Source organism: Pinus tabuliformis, chromosome 4_2, assembly GCF_031772625.1.
Source record: "Pinus tabuliformis cultivar Carrire ecotype Pingquan chromosome 4_2, CPIR1, whole genome shotgun sequence".
NCBI classification, from domain to species: domain Eukaryota; kingdom Viridiplantae; phylum Streptophyta; class Pinopsida; order Pinales; family Pinaceae; genus Pinus; species Pinus tabuliformis.
Window position 1 is genome coordinate 421663359 of NC_142304.1, and position 24951 is coordinate 421688309.

At 39.2% G+C, this 24951-nt stretch overlaps 1 protein-coding gene across 2 annotated transcripts in view; it reads left to right on the plus strand.

Moving 5' to 3' along the window:
* Positions 1-3215: 3215 nt before the first annotated feature.
* The window catches only part of LOC149169744 (uncharacterized), a 178887-nt gene continuing 157151 nt past the window's right edge, over positions 3216-24951 (plus strand). The window contains exons 1-3 of one of the 2 annotated variants that reach the window (XM_089428791.1): positions 3216-3343; positions 3485-3833; positions 3927-4004. In XM_089428791.1, the coding sequence (XP_089284917.1) occupies positions 3540-3833; positions 3927-4004 (372 nt within the window). In that variant the 5' untranslated portion in view covers positions 3216-3343; positions 3485-3539. Of the gene's footprint in view, positions 3344-3368; positions 3834-3926; positions 4005-24951 lie in introns of those variants that run through there. The other variant, XM_089428790.1, reaches the window with a different exon arrangement.

Sequence of the window (24951 nt, forward strand, 5' to 3'; positions counted from 1 at the left end):
CCCCACTTAATGTTCCAACATAAGACACACTAAGATGTGAATCTCTATCCAAAAGTCATGTACTCTTTTAATTTAATCATACTAGACCCACATATCCATATCCCTACACAAAAATGAAAAAAAAACAAGTTGTACTTTCAACCACCCAAATTAAAAATAAAACTATAAAATATTTAAATACCTGCTCAACAAAAATTAAAAAACCATATCCAACTTTGGACAAGATATCATAATTAAAAACCATATCCAACTTTTGACAAGACATATAAAGAATACCATATTAAACTCATATCACCCATACCAATTGTCATAAACAACTTTCGACAAGATATCATATTTAATTTTCAAGAAACATAAAGAATACCATATTAAACCCATATCACCCATACCCATGTCACACTAGCGTACCTTTGTTATGCTTGTCCATTTAATGCACGTGATGGTCAAGCTTCCCAAACCTTTAATACACCTGCCATTCCAATTAATACACATAAGAACAGATACTTCCACTAAATTATATATTATTTTTAATTAATTTCTTTTTCTGTTTTCATAAATATTTTTTATTTTATTTCAAATTTATATTATTTTATAATTAATTAAAAAATTAAAAATTTAAATTAATATCTTTGTTTTAAAATTATATATTTAATATATATATATATATATATATTTTTTATTTTTTATTTTTTTTTATTTTTTTAAAATTGAAAAATGCAGTTTAATTATTATATATATTTTTTGTTTGTAAGTTTTGTGTTTTCTAGAGATAATTATAGGTTTAAAATTTGGTTTGAGAAAGTGTGATTTAAGGGGCTACACCAATTCTTAATACGACTTTTGGTTTGAGAAAGTGTGACTTAAGGGGCCACACCAACCCTTACCATGACTAGATTTTTGCCCACATAGTTTCGAACCAGTGACCTTTACATCACGAAGTGACTTAACAATACACCTCATCACTGTCTATTCTACACCAACTCTTAACATGATTTTTGGTTTGAGAAAGTGTGACTTAAGGGGCCACACCAATCCTTACCATGACTAGGTTTTTCCCACGTAGTTTCGAACCAGTGACCTTCACATCATGAAGCGACTTAACAATACACCCCATCATTGTCTATTCTAGGTCGAATAAAGATTTTATTTGTATTTTTTACTAAAATTTGGTGATATAATTCTTAATGAAATTACATTGTATTTTATTTAAATTGTATTTTTCAATGTATAATAAATTCAAAGATATTGAAAAAATTTAAAGGATTTGGATGGTGAAGATTATATAATACAAACTTACAATTCGAAATAAATTTTTTAGCTAGATTATAAATTTTTATTATTTAAATCCTAGTTTTGAATATTTAAATAGATTTAAGAATTGAACAAATGTAAAGAGTTTGAAAGGTGAAAATTATGTTTGATGGGTAACCTCTATGCAATAGAAACGCCCTAGGGGTTTTTGAGGGTGCTGAATCCATACATACAAGTCAAAAAACCAGTTTAAATAACAAAAGTCAAAATTTCACCTCAAATTTTTCTATTGGATTCTGGCACTAGAAAGTCCAAAAAGTCACACTAAAGACAACTCCTTTTCTTAATGGAGTTGTCTTTAGTGCGACTTTTTGGAAGCTTTTTCGGTGGGTTTTTCTGGTCTAATTTCTCTAAAATCCGACAGGAATTTATTGAAATCACAAGTTTGATGGGTAACCCTTGCACAATCGAAGTGCCCTAGGGGTTTTTGAGGGTGCTAAATCCATATATACAAGTCAAAAAACTAGTTTAAATAACACAAGTCAAGATTTCACCTCAAATTTTTCCGCCGGATTCAGGCACCAGAAAGTCCAAAAAGTCGAACTAAAGACAACTCCTTTTCTTAATGGAGTTGTCTTTAGTGCGACTTTTTGGAAGCTTTTCCGGTGGGTTTTTTGGTCTAATTTCTCTAAAATCCGGCAGGAATTTATTGAAATCACAAGTTTGATGAGTAACCCCTGCACAATCGAAGTGCCCTAGGGGTTTTTGAGGGTGTTGAATCCATATATACAAGTCAAAAAACCAGTTTAAATAACACAAGTCAAGGTTTCACCTCAATTTTTCCCGCCGGATTTTGGCACCAGAAAGTCCAAAAATTTGCACTAAAGGCAACTCCTTTTCTTAATGGAGTTGTCTTTAGTGTGACTTTTTGGAAGCTTTTCCAGTGGGTTTTTTGGTCTAATTTCTCTAAAATACGGCAGGAATTTAATGAAATCACAAGTTTGATGGGTAACCCCTGCACAATTGAAGTGCCCTAGGGGTTTTTGAGGGTGATGAATCCATATATACAAGTCAAAAAACTAGTTTAAATAACACAACTCAAGATTTCACCTCAAATTTTTCCACTGGATTCCGGCACCAAAAAGTCCAAAAAGTCGCACTAAAGACAACTCCTTTCTTAATTTACTTAGAAATATGTAGGGATTTCTTGGAATCACAAGTTTAAGTTGTAAACTCTCCACAATTTAAGTGCCTTTTTTCAGGGTATTAAATCCATATATGTAGTCAAAAACCCATTTTAAACAACATAAATTAAGATTTGGCGAAAAAAAAGTAACAAGTCAAAAACTCCAAAACGTAGTATGTTTAGATAAGGCCTAAAATTATACAATACAAACTTACAAATCTAACATATTCTTTCTAAATCTTAAACAAAATTGATTGGCAAATATAAAAAAAAAAACAATTAAAGTATATTAAATTGAATTAAAATTAAAATATATTTCACTAATCTATAGAAAGGAGAGAAAATGAAAAAATAGCTTATTCTAACTAATAGAATAAACATTTTTCTACAATTTCAAGCAAGATTATGATTTGTTGTTGTTTAAAATATGTTTTTGAATGTATAAATAAATTCAATACCTTAATTTTTTTTGGGTCAAAATCTAAAAATACTATTTCAATTGAAATTATTATTAAAAAATCCTTGAAACACTTTTTAACTCAACCAATAAACATCTTAAATTACCATTCTTAAAAATCTTTATCCAAATTTGAATAAAAACTAAATAAATAATTAAAAAAAACCGTTTCCTCAATAAACTATCCCATTATTAAAAAAAATGAATAGAAAAAAAAAACGTTGATAAATCAAATTAAAAAAGAATGAATAGAAAAAAAGGTTGATAAATCAATAAGACATAATGGACGGTGTTTATAGATACCATTCAGTAAACAAATGTGTCTTAAAGATTCTGAACTTGCTTTGTTGTCCCACTCCCCGACGTGTCATTGTTGCCTGTCATTTTTGAACAGTTTTTTCATGAATGAGTTCCCACAGTCGGCAGTTCACTATTAAAAGTATACAAAGGTACAATGGGATAAGGCGCCACACTGCTATTTTCCTTAAAGCTCTTCATTTTTTAATTTCTTTCATTTAATTTCGTTGTGTTCCCATAATTGCGTTTGCTTGCATTTAACATGAGACCTTTTTAAACAAAACATTACACAGATGTTGATATTCTTTGAAAGGGCTGAAACTGGACATTATTGAGTCTGAGAATCGCATGGAGATGAATATGGCCATGGCGATGCGTTCTTCTTCTGTTTATCGTGTTCAACAACCAGTCCTCCCAATTTTGTGTTATCTAGGCGCTCCATATGGAAGTCAATGGTGCTGCAGAAGGGGCGGTTTTAAGATGAAGACGGAGAAGAGGAGCTTCTGCAGAGCGTCCGGTGTGGGGGTGGAGAAATTGGAAATGGAAAAGCCCCAAATTTGCACAGCGGATGAATTGCATTATGTTGCCGTACCAGACAGTAATTGGAGGCTCGCACTCTGGCGTTATAATCCTCCTCCAGAGGTTGCTATTATATATTTATTAAGCAAATAAAGTCAACTCCTTGTTTTTTAATTCGTAATAGATGGTTCTCAAATAAATTTTGTCCATGTCCAGGCCCCTGCAAGGAACCATCCACTTCTTCTTCTCTCAGGCGTTGCAACAAATGCCACTGGATTCGACCTTGCGCCAGGGGTATGCAAATAATCCCAAGATTTTAACAATCTCTGGTATGAGTAATTTCTTTTGGGTTTATTGCATTATGTGATCAATTCTACATGGACAACAGTTCGGAGACAAGGTGGGTTCATTTACAGAGTAGATCCATGTTAACTCTTATCGATTAACAAAAATTTGAGATATAAATCTGGCATGAAACTAGCTAAATGTCTAACAAGAGTGGTGACATCTGGTTGAGCTAACTTTTTGGGCTTTTTAAAGAGAGAAACATGTGGTAGACTTTGATAAATTTTTTAGTATAATCTAGTTGCATGCAATCACAAGTGCTACCACTACCTCAGGGTCAGCCCATGGTTCTAGGAAAGCCCCTGTGCATTTCATAGATGGTACCATTGTAAACATGTTAGCATTGATGATGATGCCTAACATCCTATAAACATTGAGTGAGGCATGTTGCAGCCGCCATTATAGAGGATTGACCTTGAGAGCTCTACACAAAGCTCAAAGCACTCAATCACTTGAGCTAGCCCACTGGGTATCAACTTCTCTCTCTCTCTTGATTTTGAAGGAAAATCTTGTGGGGATATCCAAGATTTGCTTCCCTACATTTGTGGATGGCATCTCTTGTAAAGTTGTTGCATACAGAAGTAGGCCTGTATATACATATTTCCTAGGAAGACCTCATGGGAAATCAAGGGGATGCTTCCTCATTTTCGTGAATGACATTCTTGATAAACGTATTAGCATATATTATTGTGCTTAACCCAAGGGGAATCAAATCAAGACTTTCTAACACAGAACTAACACAAAGCCTAACAACATTGGTGATAAGTGGTTGAGATAATTCCTTGGATCCCCCCCCCCTCTATATATATTCTTTTTTACAATTTTCCTTTTAACCTAATGAATTTTATTTTTGGAATATTATTATCTATATGCACAGATGTTACATATTTGATCTACGTTACTATTTTATTATCTTTAAAATATGTATTGAACCAATTTATGCCACATGCCAAGTTAACCTTGGGCACTAACATTAGACATGTCCTTCATACTAACTTGTAGAATACACCTTGCTTCTCTCAGTGCAATAATTCAATCATAATAATAATAAATAGTTTGTTGGCGATGCATTTTGCACAAAAAGTTTTAACAATTTGGACACCCCCTTTGAGGTTCAAGTGCCAAGGTTGATATTATAGCATCCTCCGTCACCTAGGGACTATCATTTTACATTTTAAGGGGTATTAGTGTCATGTCTCATGGGCCCTCTTTGGCTTGTGGTTGTTATATGTTTCATGTATTACAAGTTATTTCTAAATGACATATCCATATGGCATGATTGAGTTCCATATCAATAATCACTTGTGGCATTTGGGAAATGTTTATACGACTATAAAAACCTTCTACCCATGTTAACCATGTTATAAATACCAAGTTTTGGAATCAAGTGGTAGAATTTTGTGTCACATTAATAATTACTTTATTCTCTCATGTTGACCTTGTTACTAAAGCTTTAATACCAAGTTTTGGAATTAAGTGTATGAGTTATCATTTGAGATGAATCATGGGAATGAAAACAATGGATTTTCCCTTGTTTACTTGATGGAAAATCGTTGGGACATCCTCAAAGATGTTATCAAAACTTGATTGATTGACCCCAAAAACTTGATTTGGACCGAAATTGGGAAAAAAACTAGACTAAAAGATTGGTTGACCAAAAAATACATAAATTTTCAATTTTTGAACAAAAACATATAATTCATGTGCATACATATGAATCCAAATCATTATGCACATATATGCAAAGTTTCTCATGTATATAGCAAGTAAGGGTGCATATAAACAAAATAACATTGAGTGCAATCCATCTTTGAACCAAAATACATTCACAAAGAGGCTCTAAATGGTGTGTAGAGTCCAAAAAATATTGCTACAGTAGATAGCTACATAACATCAAGGTCATTGCCTATATTGGGTTCTTCCTTATAAATATCACCCTCAAAGCATTAAAATAAGATAGAAAAAGCTTAACATGCCTAAACAAGGATTTTGCTCGAGTGAAGGGTACATTTTTACTAGGGTCATGATAGAGGAGTTCAACAATCAGTGCCACAAATATCAAGGTACATAGAGGACAGGGTGCTTTTGATTAAATGTCGTTCCATACAATTCAATGGAAATGTTGCAATCCTGCCAATCATAAAATCCTAAAAACTTTTAAGTGTTGAATTTCCACGACACTAGAGAATCTACTTTTGGGTCTTACAATCTCTGACACAACCAACTCAAATGCCAGAACAAGACTACTTTGCACAACGAAATAAACACAACAACAAATCAACTAGTGCACAATAGATAACTTTTTAAAATTTTCAATCCAACTCATTATATTAACAAACTATAACGTAGAAAATCCGCGAAATTCTGCAACTGCTAATATGAACGATTTGAAAACTAGTTTCTTTTCATATAGACACAAAATTTCCCTACTTATTTTGATGCGGAATAGGAACAAAAATAAATACACAATCACACAATTCAAAAACACAATTTTTCTAGGGAACCCAACTGGGAAATCCTTCTGCTTGCTAGAGAATTTTATTGATAGAAGAATGAGCAATATATCTCTTACAAAACACTCTTTTTTTTCAATAGAGAATACAATGATCTCCTTGCTTGAACTAAGCTTGAAACAATTTGCAAGACCCCTGATCCCTATGCTTTCTTGCCTTGCCTGGATGAGCTTTGAAATCCTTGCGCAAATCTTGGAAATAGCCTCCCATTTCCTAGCGCACGAGGAGCTCCTATTTCTTAGGAAATTCCTCCTATTTCCTAGCACATTCCCAAGGCAAATTCTCCCTCTATGAACTCGCACAAGCCTCCTGCTTGACACGCTCTCTCACAAGCTCACACGCAAGCTAGTGCATACAATAATGATTACAATTATGCCTTCGTTCCTCCTTTTAAGAAACTCGAATGGCTAAATTTGGCAAATTATATCACTAAGTTGAACTAACTCATGCAACTCGTCTCATCTCAATTCTAGAACTTGAGACTCAGTCACTTGTCCTTTTCCCAAATTAACCCGCACTAGAAGACAATAAACTTGGCCTTCCACTTATGCGCATTAATTAACTACTTCATCACTCATCCCAATTCTTAGGAAACTCGAGCATGCTAAGGAGAAACTCGTTGTGGTCCCTTTGATTAAGGCATAAATCAACGAACCCTTCTTTGCTACTATTTTCAACACTCCCTCTTAGTGAGGAAGGGATTCTGTACAACTCCCAACTTATCTTTGAAATGAACAAAACTACTTCTTGCCAGTGCCTTGTGTTGAGAAATCTAGGGGCAACTAGATTTCTTATGGAATGTTCAGATGATGAATTCCAAGACCTAAGACCCTTGACAAAGACCCCTCCAAGACCGAGTCAAACTTCTCCTTCTTGATGAACTTTTCCAGCTTCTTTGACCTAGCAGCTTCCAACGATTTCGACCCAGCAACTTCTAGCAACTTCGATCTTCCCCAACAGGTTCTTCTGCAACTTCGACTTCCCAACAATTTCTTCTTTGACTTCGACTTTCTAGTAGTTTCTTCTGCAACTTTACTTTTGTTGTTGTAAAGTTTCCCTATTCTTCACATGTGTGAGGAGAAGATAGAGAATAAACCCAAAAACTTCGTTCTTCTTCATTCTATCCTTCTTCGCTTGCCTTTCTTCTGCCTCTTTTCACTTGGATGATGAGGAATGAGTGAGTGTCCATAGGAGGCCGAGTTGTCTCCTATATATAGGCTTCTTAGGAGGTCGAATTGCTATCCATGAGGCCGACTTGTTTGACAAGGTCTTGGAGGGTCTTTATGACACCTTTGACTGTATAAATTTTTTATTTACAAGATACAACATTCTCAAAGGGGTCTTACATGTATGACAATGACTCTTTTGACTTCATAATTCTATGACAAACGTAGAAGCACTCAATGGGCGCTTGACCTATAAATGAATTTATCTCAAGCATGAAACCCTTGCCTCAAGAATGACAATAATAAATTTCTTTTCTCTTTAATATCAAATACATCAAGTCATGATTACAATAGACATTATGAAGACCGAACCTAGTTACATATTTCAACAATCCCTCTTAACTAGGGAGGTATTCATAATCCATACATGGTACTTGGACATTCTCATATTGAAGAATTCTCATAAGAAGAGTTGAATTGGTAAGCCATCTCATAAGCTATCATATCGGCTTATATCAGTGTATCTCATCATATCAACCAACATTGTCACATAGCAAGGCCTTAACTAACAACTCTATCTCTCCACAAGATCAAAGCACAATGCTGGAGAGACAATAACTAATAGACACCTTTTATCATTGTCTCTCAAGGCACATACCTCGTCTGGATATTTATAAGGTATGTCCTTTTAGGACCATCCCTGTCTTGGTATAACACATCTTCAAGGAATTTGCTCTTTGACTACTCTTGCCTATTGGATGCCCTACCACATCCTCAAAGAGTATCAAAATCAAACTTAGATGCTTACCCAATCCTCCATTCTTTCTTCATAACATGAAGACAAGAATGATGTGTCTATCTCTCCCTCATGGCCTTCACTAAGACTTACGGTTGTTAGTCCTAGTCTAGTGCATGACACATGAAGTAGAGAGCCATATCCATCACTCCCTCTTAACCAGGGAGGATCTAATCATTCTTATAAAATGAATATACCCAAGCTCCCTCTTAACAAGGGACTTGCCCAAGCTCCCTCTCAACTAGGGACTTGTTTCCAACAACAACTATCTGCTCTTTGGTGGAGATCATGGTACTATCAGCTGCTTGTAGGGCTCCTCTTTCTGCATCATGTCATCTTATTCATCATGGAGCCTTCTTCATCATCACTTTATCGTAGGGCATCGACCATCTTCTCCATCACTTTCCCTTCAATGAACCATAGTATTGAACCAATAGTCATGTCATCCTTCTCTTCATCAGAAAGTGATCTTCTAGTCCACATTTGGCTTTTCTTCATACAACTACCTCTTCCAAGTCATGTTTCTTTCAGGATCTTCCATCCAATCACATGAGTTTTAGTTGTAGGTGACTTCTACAACCTTCTTTCAGTAGCCCTGTAACAACCCAACCAGAGGTTTTCAAAAATCAAAATGAACATCAAGTCAAAGTTACATTTTTATGATGGCCTTTTGTTATGATATCAACTTCTTGCAACATCAACATCCTGCACATGTATGAATCCATCTCCAAGACACATATTACCAAGGTTTTCCTTTTTCAACATACCTATCAAGGTCTTCATACCTTCTTTATGGAGATGTCATAGCTAATCCTTCTTGTTCTCAGATGTTGATCACTTATCTTATCTTATGTGACTATAGATACATCTTTCATGAACTCTTCTTTCACCTTCTCTTCACATATTACTTCCACAGGATTGTCTATACATAGTTCCTCCATCATAGGAACTATGAATGCCAACCACCTCATATTCTCCATGAGGTCATATCATGTCAATATGTAGAAGAGTTCACGGCATATTGACTACATGCCTTCATGTATCTTTCTAAAGGAAGAGTTTCTTCTTCTTTTATCATGCTCAAGAGATAGAGCATTCTACCCATTCTATCTGCACCCATATGATGACATGAATTTATCTATCTATCAAATATATACATACCTCTTCCTTTCCTTACTTGAAGATGAAAGTACTTCAACCAACTTGTCATGCTGCACATCTTTGTCATCATATCGTCATCCTTTTAACTTGTAGATCCCACATAATGTGGAATGTAGACCATCTGCAAGACACTTGCTTCTTCTTAAGTAGAGGTGAATCTTCTAACAAAGATTCCAATGGAGGATCTTAATGATCCTCATTCTGCAAATGCTCCTTTCTAATGATGATGATGTATGATGATCTCTTTATCTTCTATCTTGCTAGATGACTTTCTCCAACCATATAGATTGCTACTTCGGTTGTCCTTATATGCTTCCAATGGAGATGCCATGAGCTACTTCCTTTTTATCAAGATGATCGCTACAACCATGCATGTTTTCTACTTCAGCTATCCTTCCATGTTTCTATGATGATGTCATCTCTATCTTGCTATAATGCATCCTATCATATTTGTGATGCTTTTTATTCTCTTCTATAACTGAAAAGAACTAAGTGAAGGAGATTATCTCAATCATAGTAGAGATCTTTCACTTCCTCTTTCTTTGTCTTCTTCTTTTCAGGCTCTTCTACTTCTTCGGTGATATGGGTTTTATTTCTTTCCTTTCTCTTCTTGTTGTCATTCTTGAGTTTGGGACAATTCCTTTTATAGTGCCCATATTCATTACACTCATAGCATTGTATCTTTGACATATCGATCTTCTTCTTTTTCCGAGGATCAAACTTTCCAAACTTTCATTTTCTCCTAGCCATGGTAGCATATGCTTGAACTTGTTCATTTGATCCAACATCACTCTTTGCCTTCAACCTAGTTTCTTCAATCTTACATAATGACCAAAGTTCATTGAATGGAGTGGCTTCCTTCTTTCCATAGATACTTGATATAAAGTTGCCCCATTCATTAGGTAGTGCATTGAGCACAATAGTGGTCATTTCTTTTTTGGACATTATTTCTCCTAATTCTTGAAGTTGATCTCTTATTTGTGACACCCTCATAAGGTATGAGGCTACCCCTTCTTCCTTTGATACCTTCATTTTGTATAATTCGGTTCTCAATGATATAACTTCTCTTGCAGTGCTTACAGAAAACAATTCTACCAACTTTTCATAGATTTCTTTCGATGTCTCCATCTTTGCTACATAAGGGATGACTGAATCCTTGACTGATTCTATGAGGATTCTTTGAGCTTTATCTCTCCTTTCATATACTTCGATAGTGCTTGAGCTTGCTCTTGAGATGGCTTGGTGATGGAGCCTTGTCAAGTGAAGATGCTCCTCGATTATGATATTTTCAACTTGATGCCTTCTTGATGATGATGATAATTGAAGATGTCTTCTTGAAGATGATTGCTTCCTTGATGATGTCTTCCTTCTTTAAAGATGGCAATACTTCTTTTCTAGATGATATGCTTGAGATGTGATTCTTTCTTTAAATAGAGGGAGATCACCTTGATTTCTTTGATGACGATGGCAATGCTTCTTCTTGCTTTCTTAGAATGTAGAAATGTAAAATATGGAGACTTCAAAATGCTTCAAAAGTGTAGTCCTTCTTTCTTTGACTGGAGGTAGGTTCCTTGAGGTCTTTTTCTCCTTGTGATGATGTGGTCCTTGAGATGAGTAATTTTCCTTGGTGCTTCTTAGTCTTCCTTAATGATTTCCTTGTGCTCGACCCTTATGTATCCTTCTTTAATGATGTTATCTTCAATCTGCCTCTTCTTGTCTTCATAACTGTTTGTAATGTATTTTTACTTGATTAACTTTTTCTTTCACTTGATTATTATTATATTCTTATCATCAAACAACTACCAAACTATGAAGATCAAATAGACAAGAGGACACAAAATGTAGGCTACAAACCAGGGCTAAAACCTCTCCTCTTGAGAGGAAAACCCACAAGAATTCTTCTCTTCTTATACAATGTTTAGATGATGAATTCCAAGACCTAAGACCCTTGTCAAAGACCCCTCCAAGACCAAGTCAAACTTCTCCTTCTTGATGAACTTTTCCAGCTACTTTGATCTAGCAGCTTCCAACAATTTCGACCCAACAACTTCCAGCAACTTTGACCTTCCAACAACTTCGAGCAACTTCGACCTTCCAACAACTTCGATCTTCCCCAACAGGTTCTTCTGCAACTTTGACTTTCTAGCAGTTTCTTCTGCAATTTCGACTTTGCTGTAGTAAAGTTGCCCTAATCTTTGCATGTGTGAGGAAAAGATAGAGAATAAACCCAAAAACTTCGTTCTTCTTCTTTTTATCCTGCTTCGCTTGGATGATGAGGAATGAGTGAGTGTCCATAGTAGGTCTAGTTCTCTCCTATATATAGTTTTCTTAGGAGGTCGAATTGTTATCCATGAGGCTGACTTGATCCTTCTTGTAGGCCGACTTGTTTGACAAGGTCGTGGAGGGTCTTTATGACACTTTTGACTATATAAAATTTTTCTTTACAAGATACAATATTCCCAAAGGGGTCTTACATGTATGACAATGACTCTTTTGACTTCATAATTCTATGACAAACCTAGAGCACTCAATGGGTGCTTGACCAATAAATAATATTATCTTGAGCATGAAACCCATGCCTCAAGAATGACAATATTAAATTTCTTTTCTCTTTAATATCAAATACATAAAATCATGATTACAACAGACATTATGAAGACTGAACCTAGTTACATATTTCAACACCTTGGTCAAGATATCTGCTGTTTGCTTCTCTATTGGAATGTACGGTAGCTTCACTATCCCTTTCTGCACACAATCTCTGAGATGGTGATACTTGATCTGGATATGCTTTGAGCAATCATGAAGCATTGGGTTCTCAGAGAGCTTGATGCAACTCTTATTATCACAGTGGATCATAATAGGCTCCATCCTCTGTCTCAAAAGCCCCACACGTAACTTCCTCATCCAAATAGCCTCACATGCTACCAAACTAGCAACCATGTACTCGACCTTTGCTGAACTGAGTGCAACTGATCTCTGCTTGTTGCTATACTAGGAAACAACTGCTGACCCAATGCTGAAGATGCCACCTGAAGTACTCTTCCTGTCTGTGGAGCACCTTGCCCAATCTGCATTTGTGAAGCCCTCAAGCCTCACTCCATCAACTTGTTTGTACCACAATCCATAATCCGTTGTGCCTCTGAGATATCTTAACACATGCTTTGCAACAACCTAGTGAACTTTAGTCAGTTCCAACATGAACTGACTCAGCTGGTTGACTGCAAAACAAATATCAGGTTGTGTGTTGATCAAGTACATCAACAACCTGATGAGCTTCCTGTATACTATAGCATCCACTCGCTCTGCTCTACTATCATCCACCTTCCTCCAATTTGTGACTAGAGGCATGGCCGTGGGCCTGCAATCCTGCTTATGAAATCTTCGAAGAATCTCTATAATGTACTTACCCTGTTCCACGAAGATCTCACCATCACCCCGCCAAAACTCCAAGCCAAAGAAATAGTGCATAACCCCCATATCCTTCATCTTAAACTCCCTTGCAAGGTCCTCCTTGTAATCCTGGATCAAGATGTCTGCTCTAGTCAATATAAGGTCATCAACATACAACACTAGAATGAGCGGAAGCTCTCCAACCATGATGTAGTATAGGTTGGCATCCACCTTACTCTTAGTGAAGTCCAATCCTTGAAAGTAACTGTCAATACGAGTGTACCATCTGGCTGCTCCATATAAATCTCCTCCTCAACTACTACATTGAGAAATGTTGTCTTCACGTCCATCTGTTGGATCTTCCACCCCATCTGTGCTGCAAGTGCCAGAATAGTCCTAATGGATGAATACCGTGCTATTGGGGCAAAGGTCTCATCATAGTCTATGCCCTCAATCTGTGAGAAACCCTTGGCCACAAACCCGACCTTGTACTTCTCCACACTCCCATCTGTGCCATGCTTCACCTTGTACACCCATCTCGATCCCACCACTAATTTTTGTGGAAATTTGGAAGCCCAAATTTCTACTACAGCAACTGATTAAGTCTCTTCTATTTGTTAATTACTGAACAAATTATTTATTGCTTCCTACAACAAATATCGAAACTAATACAACCTTCACCAATTAAAATTATATGCGGAAATAAGTAACTGCGCAAGAAAGAAATGCACAACACATTACACAATTATTTTTGGACAAATGTCCTTGGAAAAATCCAATGCGAGAAAACCGGTGCAGTAGCTGAGGGTTTGTATTATTAAGCAGTTGTTTTCTGAATACAATCTCTTGATGCCTTGTTGGTTATCCAGTGTAGAGAATATGGCTGACAGAAGATTAGTGAGAAATACCTCAAACTATCACTGGCGATCCCGACTGATCCAGCCACAAAATGGCTTGTCCCTTGCTACCTCTGCGCAGTGACTGCGTAGGCCCAACGTCACAGCTTCTAGGGACACCGTCACCCCTTCTGCTGATCGATTTTCCTCTGAGACTTCGTTTTTGTCCTCCCTGTCTCACACCTCGGCTTCTGGCTTCAGAAATTGATGTCTCCAATAAAAATACGGATCTCCTCAAGGCTTTGCGTCAGCTTACGCTACGCAGCTTAGCCTCTGCGCTGCCTCTCCTGGATCTCTCTTTGCCTCCTCTGTTGAGTATTCCCGGATCAGGAGAAATCTCCAACCGGAACTATCCCTGTCCTTCATTGCAATAAATGACTTTGAACTTCTCTTCGAAAATTGTTGCGCTGCTCTCTTCAGAAATTCAATCTTTGATCTCTTACTCAATGTGTTTTCCAAATGCCCATCAAGCCTCCTCTTATAATCCTCCAGTTGAGAACCAACGACCCAGATTAGATTCTAATCAATGGCTCAGAGCATTTTGGCTTGATCCTCATCTTCTTCTAGAAGTTTCACCCACAGTTTGATTAATACCCTTTAATTATTTTAATTCCCTAAGTTTAGACTTAGGCACCCATTAAAAATAATTAATTATTCTAATAAAACCGATTCTGGGCGGAATTTCCCAAAACGATTTCTGGGTATTGTGGAATACATGTGTCCAAGCCTCCCTGCAAATTTTGAGGCTTAGAGCGCATCCAATGCTTCCAGAAATCAATACTCCCTCTTAGTGAGGAATGTACTCTAGTAATGCAACCTGCTGAAGCATCACTCTGATTCTAAAACATCTCCCTCTGCGCTGCTGATGTCTAACATTGCTGCCCACCAACTACTGCGCAAATGCTACATCTGTACTGCTGCTGACCCTGCCACTGCCAACACTGCATCTGTATTGCAACTCCCTCTCAATTTCTGCATCCGTGTTGTTGCTGGCACTGCCACTGCCAACACTGCATCTGCATTGCAACCATCTCCAACTGCTGCTACTATTGCGTCAACAACAGAAAAGCATCCAAAATTACTGAATAGGTGTTCAGTATGATGCATCTGTTTTTGGAGTTCCGACTGTTGCTAGTCTCTGCGCTAACCCTCTGAAGCCTCTATGTTGCTGCTGACTCTGCTCTGTGCTGCTTAGTCTCTGGTGCTCCTAGCTACTCCAACTGTCACTCCGATACTCCTCTGCACCAACTGACACTTGCCCATCTTGCTACTTTTGATTTGGGCTCTCGTAGTAAGGTATTGATCCAAGAGGTGGACTCCTTAAGGATCCTACCCATCTGTAGTTCTTTCGAATTACAGTTCTAGATCACCCCACCTCTCCCCTGGAGGTATCTGGGCAACCATGGCAAACTCCTCCTCCTCGATCTTTGCAAATGCAGCCTTCGGATCATGCTTCTCGTCCTTGTCCTTCTTATTGAGAGGACACTATGTAGCATAGTGACCAAATTCACCACAGCGGAAGCACTTGATTTTTGAAACATCTTTCTTCTTCTTTCGCTGCTCCTGTTGCCCCTTAGATGTAAGGGTTGCATTGGGCTTTGTCCCACTGTTGTTGCTGCTACTATCAAGCTTGCACTTGAATAAGTCTCTCCTCATCTCTTCCTGCTGAAGAGCGGCCCACATCCCTTCCCAATCTGGCAATCTCTGTTTGCCCAGGATACTCTGGACAAACACTTGCCATTCTTCTAAGACTAAGTTCAGGGCTAGCCTCACTATCTCTATAGGCTGAGGTGTTGACCCCACAACTACCAACGAGTCTTGGATCTTCTGAAGCTTCGTAAGGAACGGATCAATGCGTTCCCCCTTCTGCATCTGCATGGATCTCATCTTCTGCTCCAAGTACATCTTCCGCTACTTAGAAGATCCTTTGTATAACGTGGCCAATGCTTCTCACATCTGCCGAGTAGTATCCTTGACGACAATGTGACACACTACGTGATCCCTCACTCCGTTCAGGGTTAGCCTCTTGGCCTTCGCCATCTCGGCCTTGTACTTCTTGAGCGGATTTGGATCCACGGGTACAACTACCACACTGTTGACATAGGTTTTGAGATCATGCCCATCCAGAAGGCATGAGATCCTTGCCTTCCAGATCACATAGTTAGATGCACCCTCCAACTGATCTTGATCTCACAACCCATTAGCTGCCATCTCTGCCAATGAAATGTCGAACTACCTCCTCTCTCCTTTGTGCTGTTGGGATGGCCTACGCACTCCCTGCTGGAGTTAGTAGATCTGCTGCTCCTTGCTGTTGCTCAACAAATGAGAATTCAGACTTCTTGGTTGGAAGTCCTCTGAGAAAGAATTCCCTCAACAATGTCTCTCTTCTTCCTTCTGTCATTTTTTTGCCCCAACAACTGCTGCAGAAAACCGTGTCACACCACAAACCTCCTCTTTGCTAAATCTTCTATGCTGCTACCTATGACACTGGCAAACTTCGATTTGGAAGTCTTACCTCTCTGTCGACTCACTCAGAGAGAGCCCTTCCTCGAAAATTTTGCCCTCCTGGCCTAGACTGCGCAATCCCTCTGGGGATTCGATTTGCTGCCTACGCAACACTTCAACCCTCCTCTCCAGCGCTGGGTTCTTCCGGCTATGCTCTCGCTTCACCTGCACCTCTGATACCATGTGGAAATTTGGAAGCCCAAATTTCTACTACAACAACTGATTAAGTTCCTTCTGTTTGTTAATTGCTGAACAAATTATTCACTGCTCTCTACAACAAATATAGAAACTAATACATTGCAACCTTCACTGATTAAAATTATATGCGGAAACAAGTAACTGAGCAAGAAAGAAATACACAACACATTACACAATTATTATTGGACAAATGTCCCTAGAAAAACCTAATGCAGGAAAACCAGTGCAACAGCTGACGGTTTGTATTATTAAGCAGTGGTTTTATGAATACAATCTCTGGATGCCTTGCTGGCTATCCAGTACAGAGAATATGACTAATAGAAGATTAGTGAGAAATACCTCACACTATCACTGGCGATCTCGACTGATCTAGCCACAGAATGGCTTGTCCCTTGCTGCCTCTGCGCAGTCACTGCATAGGCCCAATGTCACAGCTTCTAGGGACAGTGTCACCCCTTCTGTTGATCGATTTGCCTCTGAGACTTCGATTCAGTCCTCTAGATCTCACACCCCGGCTCCAAGCTTCAGAAATCGACCTCTCCAGCAAAAATACAGATCTCCTTAAGGCTCTGTGCCGCCTCTGCGTTAGCCACCGTTGCCCAGCGTAGCCTCTGCGCTGCCTCTCCTGGATCTCTCTTTGCCTCCTCTGTTGAGTATTCCCGGATCAGGAGAAATCTCCAACCGAAACTATCCCTACCCCTCACTGCAAGAAATCACTTCGAACTTCTCTCCGGCAACTGCTGCGCTGCTCTCTTCAAAAATTCGATCTCTGATCTCTGACTCAATGTGTTTTCCAAATGCCCATCAAGCCTCCTCTTATAATCCTCCAATTGAGAACCAACGGCCCAGATTCAATTCTAATCAATGTCTCAGAGCATTTTGGCTTGATCCTTGTCTTCTTCTAGAAGTTTCACCCACAATTTGATTAATACTCTTTAACTATTTTAATTCCCTAAGTTTAGACTTAGGCACCCATTAAAAATAAATAATTATTTTAATAAAACTGATTCCGGGTGGAATTTCCCAAAATGATTTCTGGGTATTGTGGAATACATGTGTCCAAGCCTCCCTGCAAATTTTGAGGCTTAGGGCACATCCGATGCTACCAGAAATCAACAATTTTCCCTTAGGTCGTGGCACAATCTCCCAAACATCGTTCTTCATGACGGAGGAATATTCCTCCACCATGGCACCCTGTCAAACCTGCTGAGAAGCTGCCTCGTAAGAAGAAGGCTCAATGTCCACCAACTCTGTCATCAATGCCATATAACTTGTGTACCCCTGTGGCTGTCTGCTCTGCCTGAACATGGTGGTAGGAGCTTCAACCTACTCCTAGACCTCCGAATCAACCTCTCGACCCACTTGGCTTTCTTCCTCCCTGTGCTAAAAGTCTCTGGCTGAGTAGCTACCTGCTCTTGGCTTAGTCTCTCCTCCTCATCTTGCCATAGATCCTGCTGTGCGACCCTCTTATCACTTGGCTGAGACTGGCTCTGTGGTCCTGGATGTGGCTCTTGCTTGGGAGCGAGTAGCTCCTCCTTAGGTACTGCAATTTGCTCATACTCCAAGGAATCTCTCAGAGGTCAATCCTCCTGGAATCTCACATCTCGCCTGAGAATTGTCTTCCTGAGTCCTGGAAGATACACCTTGTATTCTTGAGCTGTCTCACTACATCCCATGAGAATACCCTTTTCTGTTTGGGTTCCATGCCAAAGATCTGGAAGTATGAAACATTAGGCTTGTTGCTTGTGAAAGCCTCCTCTGGTGTAATTCGTCCAAGAATCCTATGTGGGCTCTTGTTTTGCAGAAATACTGCAGTGTTGCATGCCTTTGCCCACAAGAACATAGGCAGTCCCTGATCATGCAACATGGCCTTGGTCACTCCTGCAATACTGCGGTTCTTTCTCTCAACCACCCGTTTCTGCTGAGTTTTATGAGGTGCCATCAACTCGCTCCTAATGCCTTTCTTTGCACACAACTCCTTGAAGGCATTGGAGACATATTCTCCACCATTGTCACTTCTCACTGCCTTGATCTTCTTCTCTGTCTGGTTTTCAACTAAGGTCTTAAACTCGAAGAACTTGGTTTAAGACCTCATCTTTCTTTTTCATAAAGAATATCCAGGTTTTACGAGAATAATCATCAATTAAAGTAACATAATACCTGTGTCTCATGAGTGATGGAGAAGAGAAAGGCTTGCACACATCTTAATGCACCCGCTCCAAAATCCTTGTGGCTCTACTCTCTTGATCCTGGAAGGGAGACTTGGCATACTTGCCAAGCGTGCACCCCTTGCACACTCCACTCTTCTCAAAACTGCATGTTGGTAATCCTGTGGCAATTTGCTGTAGAATTTTCAGTGCCCCATGATGCAAGTGTCCCATGCGCTTGTGCCAAAGCTCTCCAACATCCCTACTTTGCTCACATCTTGCCTTGCTGCTCAAGGCTGCGCAAGTCTCTACTTGCAACCTGTAAAGGTTCCTCATCCTCACACCTATTTGCTTCACTGTCCCAGAAGCTAGATGCTTGAGGTACGCCTTACCTCCGCTAAAGATGACATCATATCCCTTGTCCTCAAGGGTTGCTACTGAAACCAAGTTCTTCTTTACCCCTGGAACATAGAGAACATTTTTGAGATGGAGAGAGCTCCTAGACTCCCTCTCAAAGTTGACAATACCAACTCCCTTGGTTGCGTATTTTCCATTATCTCCAAGCTTGATATGAACCTGCATATCCTTCTCCTCCAACTCGCTAAAATACTCCCTATTCCCGTGTTCAGAAATCCTTAGGGCAACATAGCTAGGGTTTTATTTATTTGGTTTTTCTTTCTTTGACACTTTCTTGTGATGTAGCTTATCAATTCTTCTTTGCAATAATTATATTCTTATCATCAAGATAAATGCCAGATGTAGGCACTCAGCTAGGGCAAAACCCCTCTTCCTGGGGAAAACCCATAAATTCTTCTTCTCTTCTTTTAGAACCAAATCAAATGAGACAACCTAGACCCTTTGACCAAGACAAAGACTTTTCCTCCATCCATCAAGCCAACCCTCAAGAATCTTTCTTCTAGACAAGGCAAAATCTTTGGCCCTGCAGTGCTTCAGTCCTTTCGCACGTGTGATAGAAAAAAGACAAATTACAGACCTTCTCCTTCTTCCCTAGGCTTTCCTTCACTTCTTGCTATGAGATAGGCTCTTCTTTATGTTATTCACACTTCCTTCTTCCTTCTAGAGTTGCAAATTGAAGTCATCGATGATTGATGCCCAAATAGGTCGAGTAGCACTTCTATTTATAGTGGTTGTAGCTCTCTTAATGAGGCCGACTTGTTGGAGGAGGGTTTACATGACCAATTACATAAAAATAATAATTCTTTCTTGACATAAGAAGCCCAATAAGGGTCTATTACGTGATGACAAGGACTAAGACTTATGACACAAACCCTAAGAGAGCTCAATGGGTGCTTTGACCTAGAAACAAAGCAGGAAACCCATTCTTATAAATAATTTTATTTTACAACAAATTTTTCTTTTTCTTTCTTTTGACAAATACATTACATCATGACCCAAATACAATTATGAAGACTGATACTAGTTACATTTCTCAACACTTCCTCTTAACCAGGGAGGTATTCATAATTGTTCAATTGGTACAAGGTTGACCTCAATTTGGAATGTTCCAAGAAGAGTACAACAACATATGCAATGCTAGGGATACCCTATCTGCCAAGGTATCCTCCCAACAGGGACTAAGGTGTCATCTAGGCAACTGCCATTATAGGTACCATCATTCTACAACCCTGGTATCAATCCAACAAGATATAGATACCATCTAAGCCTCCATGCCCTGACACCAACCCTTATAGGGATCTAGATATCATCACTAAACTGGAGATCCTCAAGATACCCTCCCTCACTAGGATCTAGAGATCAACTAAGATCTCAATATTAACCAGGCCAAGATGTCCTCCCAAGTACCAACATACAGGTAATTTCATGGTACTTCATCTCTCCCTCTTAACCAAATTAGAGATATCCACTAATTTGAGCATGCTTCTAAAATAAATTAACTTCTTGTTTGGAAGAGATTTTGTCAATACATCAACTACTTGTTCATCTGTTGGCTTGTACTAGAGCTTCATGACCCCAACCAGTATCAAATTATCAATTTATATGTTCTTGTATGCTAGCACAATCTTCGGGGTCATCAATTATTCTGATGATTCTTAGGTCATTACAATATTTAGACACATCTCGACAAGCTTCCTTTTTCAGCAACACAAAACTCAACTTCAACACTTTCCAAAACGTCCAATTCTTGTTCACAACTTCATCAATCACGAATAACCATTTGTAGTGCTTTAGCCTTTCTCCGATTTTCATTCTTTCTTCATGGTCTTCACTATTTTCAAAATATGCCCTCCCTCTTAATTGGGGATATATACGCTTCCTTTATCCAAACTTCTTCTCTACTAGGGGACAAATTCATCAACAACTCAACCACACAAGCTCTTTCTTTCACATCAGCATATCATCGAAGAACTTCAACCTTTAGAATATCATTCCTTCTAATTTTACATGGCAACAAGGTCATCTATTAATGTAAACTTTAATGCCATCAAGATTCTTACGTCTCCCTCTTTCCATCATGCTCATTATCATCAAATAAGAGGCAGGTAAGCATCTTCAACATCTTGTACCTGCAAATCTTCAACAAGTACAACCAAGCACAAGAGCATGAGATAAACTTTATCAAAATAGGGTTAGCATGTAATCACATCGAGAGCATCTAGGGTTTTGAATAAAAGATCAATCGTTAGATGTCCAAAACCTAAACCTAGATAGGCTTACAATCAACAAGAGTTACACTTTTCATGCCCTAAACTTTCACAACAATCTTTGTTAGGGTTTTGTCAAACCCTAGATTCCATCATCAAAACCAAACTTTAGATATCAACAACTGATTTCAATCATAGCGAAAACATTTTACATTACATCAATCTATTATAAGGGTTTTGTCATAAACCCTAATTTGTCAAATCCTAAAGAGCTAGGGTTTCATCAACAAACCCAAAAGGCTAGGGTTTTTATAGTGAACCCTAAAGGTTAGGGTTTTACGAAGATAGAAAAACATAGTAAAAGAGGGTTGATTTAATCTAGAGATCAATCACCCTAATGCTATGAGAATCTTTCATTATTTTATAGCAAGAACTTTAAACATGGGAGAATTTTAAAATGACCGTACCTTCAAATCTTGCAATTTTACACACCTTGAGTTGCTCTTATTACAAACCTTGTAGGGTTTCCTATTGAAGGACTCGCTCATAATTTTGTCACAATCCTTATTCTTTAGAATATACCTGCAAGCTTTCCTTCAAAGGAAAATACAAGAGAAAGGATAATATTCGAGGTAGAGAAATCCAAATATTGAAGAATATAAAGAATACTTATCTTCTTGTGAGAGGGTGAAAGATTCTTCTAGAAGGGCTTTTCTTCAACATTTCTTTTATGTACCTGCGACATTTACTAGCAAAAGTATTCAAGTACAAGAGTATAATCTATTGTTTCCATTAAATTTTAGAAGATGAATTCCTAGGGTTTTTTAGTACAAAACCTAGACATCATTCAATTCCATTTTTGCAAAGATTTGCCATATACCCTAGACATTATGAGATAGGGTTTCTAAGAGGGAACAAGCAAATGAGGTTTTCATATGTACTATCTAGGGTTTAGAATCCTAGATATTAACAATTTTGACACAATGAGAGCTTGCAAACCCTAGAATCATACAAGCAACTAAACCCTAAAACATTTCATGCTAGACTCTTAATAAATGAATGCTATACATACCTCAAGATTACATACCTTTGTCTTTCATGATTGAAAGATTGATGTTCCATTGAGCTTTTTGCTTTTTCTTGCAAACTGAATACATATTGTTAGATGACTAAAACATAAAGAGTAATATCAATACTTGAGTTAGATGAGGACTTCAAGCTAGTCCCAAAATGATAGATGCTTTTTCTTGACTGTAGTGGAGGCTTCCAAGGCGATAAGTCAACTCTTGTTATAAACTGCTTCCTTCAAGTGTTCCTTCTAATGAGAATTGATATAGAATGCTTCCTTTTGAGACAGAGATAATACGCTTACTTAATGATAGAATATGCACAAAGGTCTTTTTTTTTTCACTTTCTTCAATAGGGCTAGTCACCTATTCCACAAGGAATGTAGACCTTGATCCTTTTCAACATTCCACAAATTGCAAGATTGATGGACTTCAAAAGACTGAGCTCAGACTAGCATTGGATTCCGGGTGGGACTACCTATCATTTCCTAGGTATGCCGGTTGGCTACAACTTGGATGGTACAGTTGACCTAGCAGTTGAGCGTGCACATTTGCTAGGGGAGTCTCGGTCAACACCAGTGGCCAACCAGTTTATGGATAGACTCCTTTGGTTGTCTTGGTATGACGTCTGTACACGGGATCACGGGGTGATCAACATACTTTGGCAGGAGTTTGTCAGAGGAGGTGGCATTGGCAGGCCACCGGACGGTGCCTTGTATGGAGCTGGGGACTCTTCACTTTTGTGTGGGGCACAAAGGACGCAGAGGAGCAGTGCAATGGTAGCATCACTGCTGACACATAGGGAGATTCACTTCTTGGATCCCTCAAGGGGGATTTGGAGTGAAGATCCATTCATCGGCAGGTATAGTGATGTGATGGTGGAGGTGATGATATCGATCAGGTGTGGGCCGACACGTAGAGACACAACTCTAGGCCATCACATCCAGGGATGTGTGGGAGCATCTAGTATTGAGCAGTGGACTATAGGTGGACATGGAGATGCATGGTGGTGTACCATAGTGTGTTGGATCGCATTGTGGAGTAGGAGTGCCTTACATCACATTGAGTACACGCGGGGAGTGACTGGTGCATTGATCTAGACAGGGCTTCAAGAGAGTTATCAGCAGATCCGAGGTGGAGAGAGTGTCGTCCGTAGGATCACTCTTGAGCATTCTGACAAACTTTTGATCATACCCTTTGGGACATACCCGCCCATCATCCTCTAGTGTTGCTTACAGTCAAAGAGTGTTTGGTTGTTTCCCCTTGACACTCTCCATTCAGGCAACAGGGCATGGGAGGCTCACCCTAGATAGTTGGATGAGACACCGCGTGTCATGAGTCAGGAGGAGACTCTCCAATTGAGACCCTTGGTAGGTGCACGAGTTGTCAGATACAAGCTTAGGGATGGTGTGGTTGATAGCCGAGGTAGCATATGTTCCACCCTTGAGCTCACACTTGAGGGACGGTGGATGGTAGACTTCGTCTTCAAGAGGGTACCCAGACTCCGAATAGTGTCTAGGTGTATCGTCAGGAGTTGGGATAGCGGATTTCTCTGCGTGGTCTGGCAGGAGCAGGGCAGGTTTGCATGCATGGGACATACTCCTGATACTTGGGGTCCACCCAGGGGATACATACAGGGGTCAAAGATGAGGGCCAGATGGGTTCTAGCAGATAGCAGCATTGCGCAATGACATCCTATGAGGAGAGGGAGTTATGAGCTCCCCGTATGTTTGGGGGATCCAGGGACCCAGTTGGCAGGTGGATCACTCCCCTTTGTGATGAGCAGGGTCATGGCAGAGGGTGATCCAATTCACTTTGGGTTTGACACATGGGGGATCACTGAGACCTCCACAGCATGGCAAGGCAGACTTATCTTGTTATGGCTCAAGGTCGAGATTGGCAGTGGAGGGGTAGATATTGGCATCATGGGGATGCTGGGGTAGGATGACCTTGGCTCTCATAGATCTTTCGCCACTAGGCCTCATGAGAAGAGGATATAGTCCGCACACGGTGGGGAGTATGTCATAATTAGAGTAGCGCAACTTCAGCATGGTGGCACCACTCTGAGATTAGCAGGGGACCTGATCATCACCTCTCTTCACAGCTCGATAACCTTTAGGGATGCGTTGGCTACTATAGGGGGGGATCATGTAGATCTTCCACTGGGCTTTAGTGAGTCACTGATGGCGCGAGGGACTTCATTAGCATGGCAGGTGGTCCAGCAGGATGATATCAGGGGAAGCCCACGTGAGCGAGACGCTATCTTTGTAGGTTTTAACCCCGTATAGAAATTATCTGCATACGAATTCTAAAACACAAAAAATAAACAATGCGAGACCATAACACATAAAACACATATGCATAAAGATTTTCCCCTGGATCCCAAAACCGAGACTACCAGCTTGATTTTTCATTATGTTCTTTTCAATG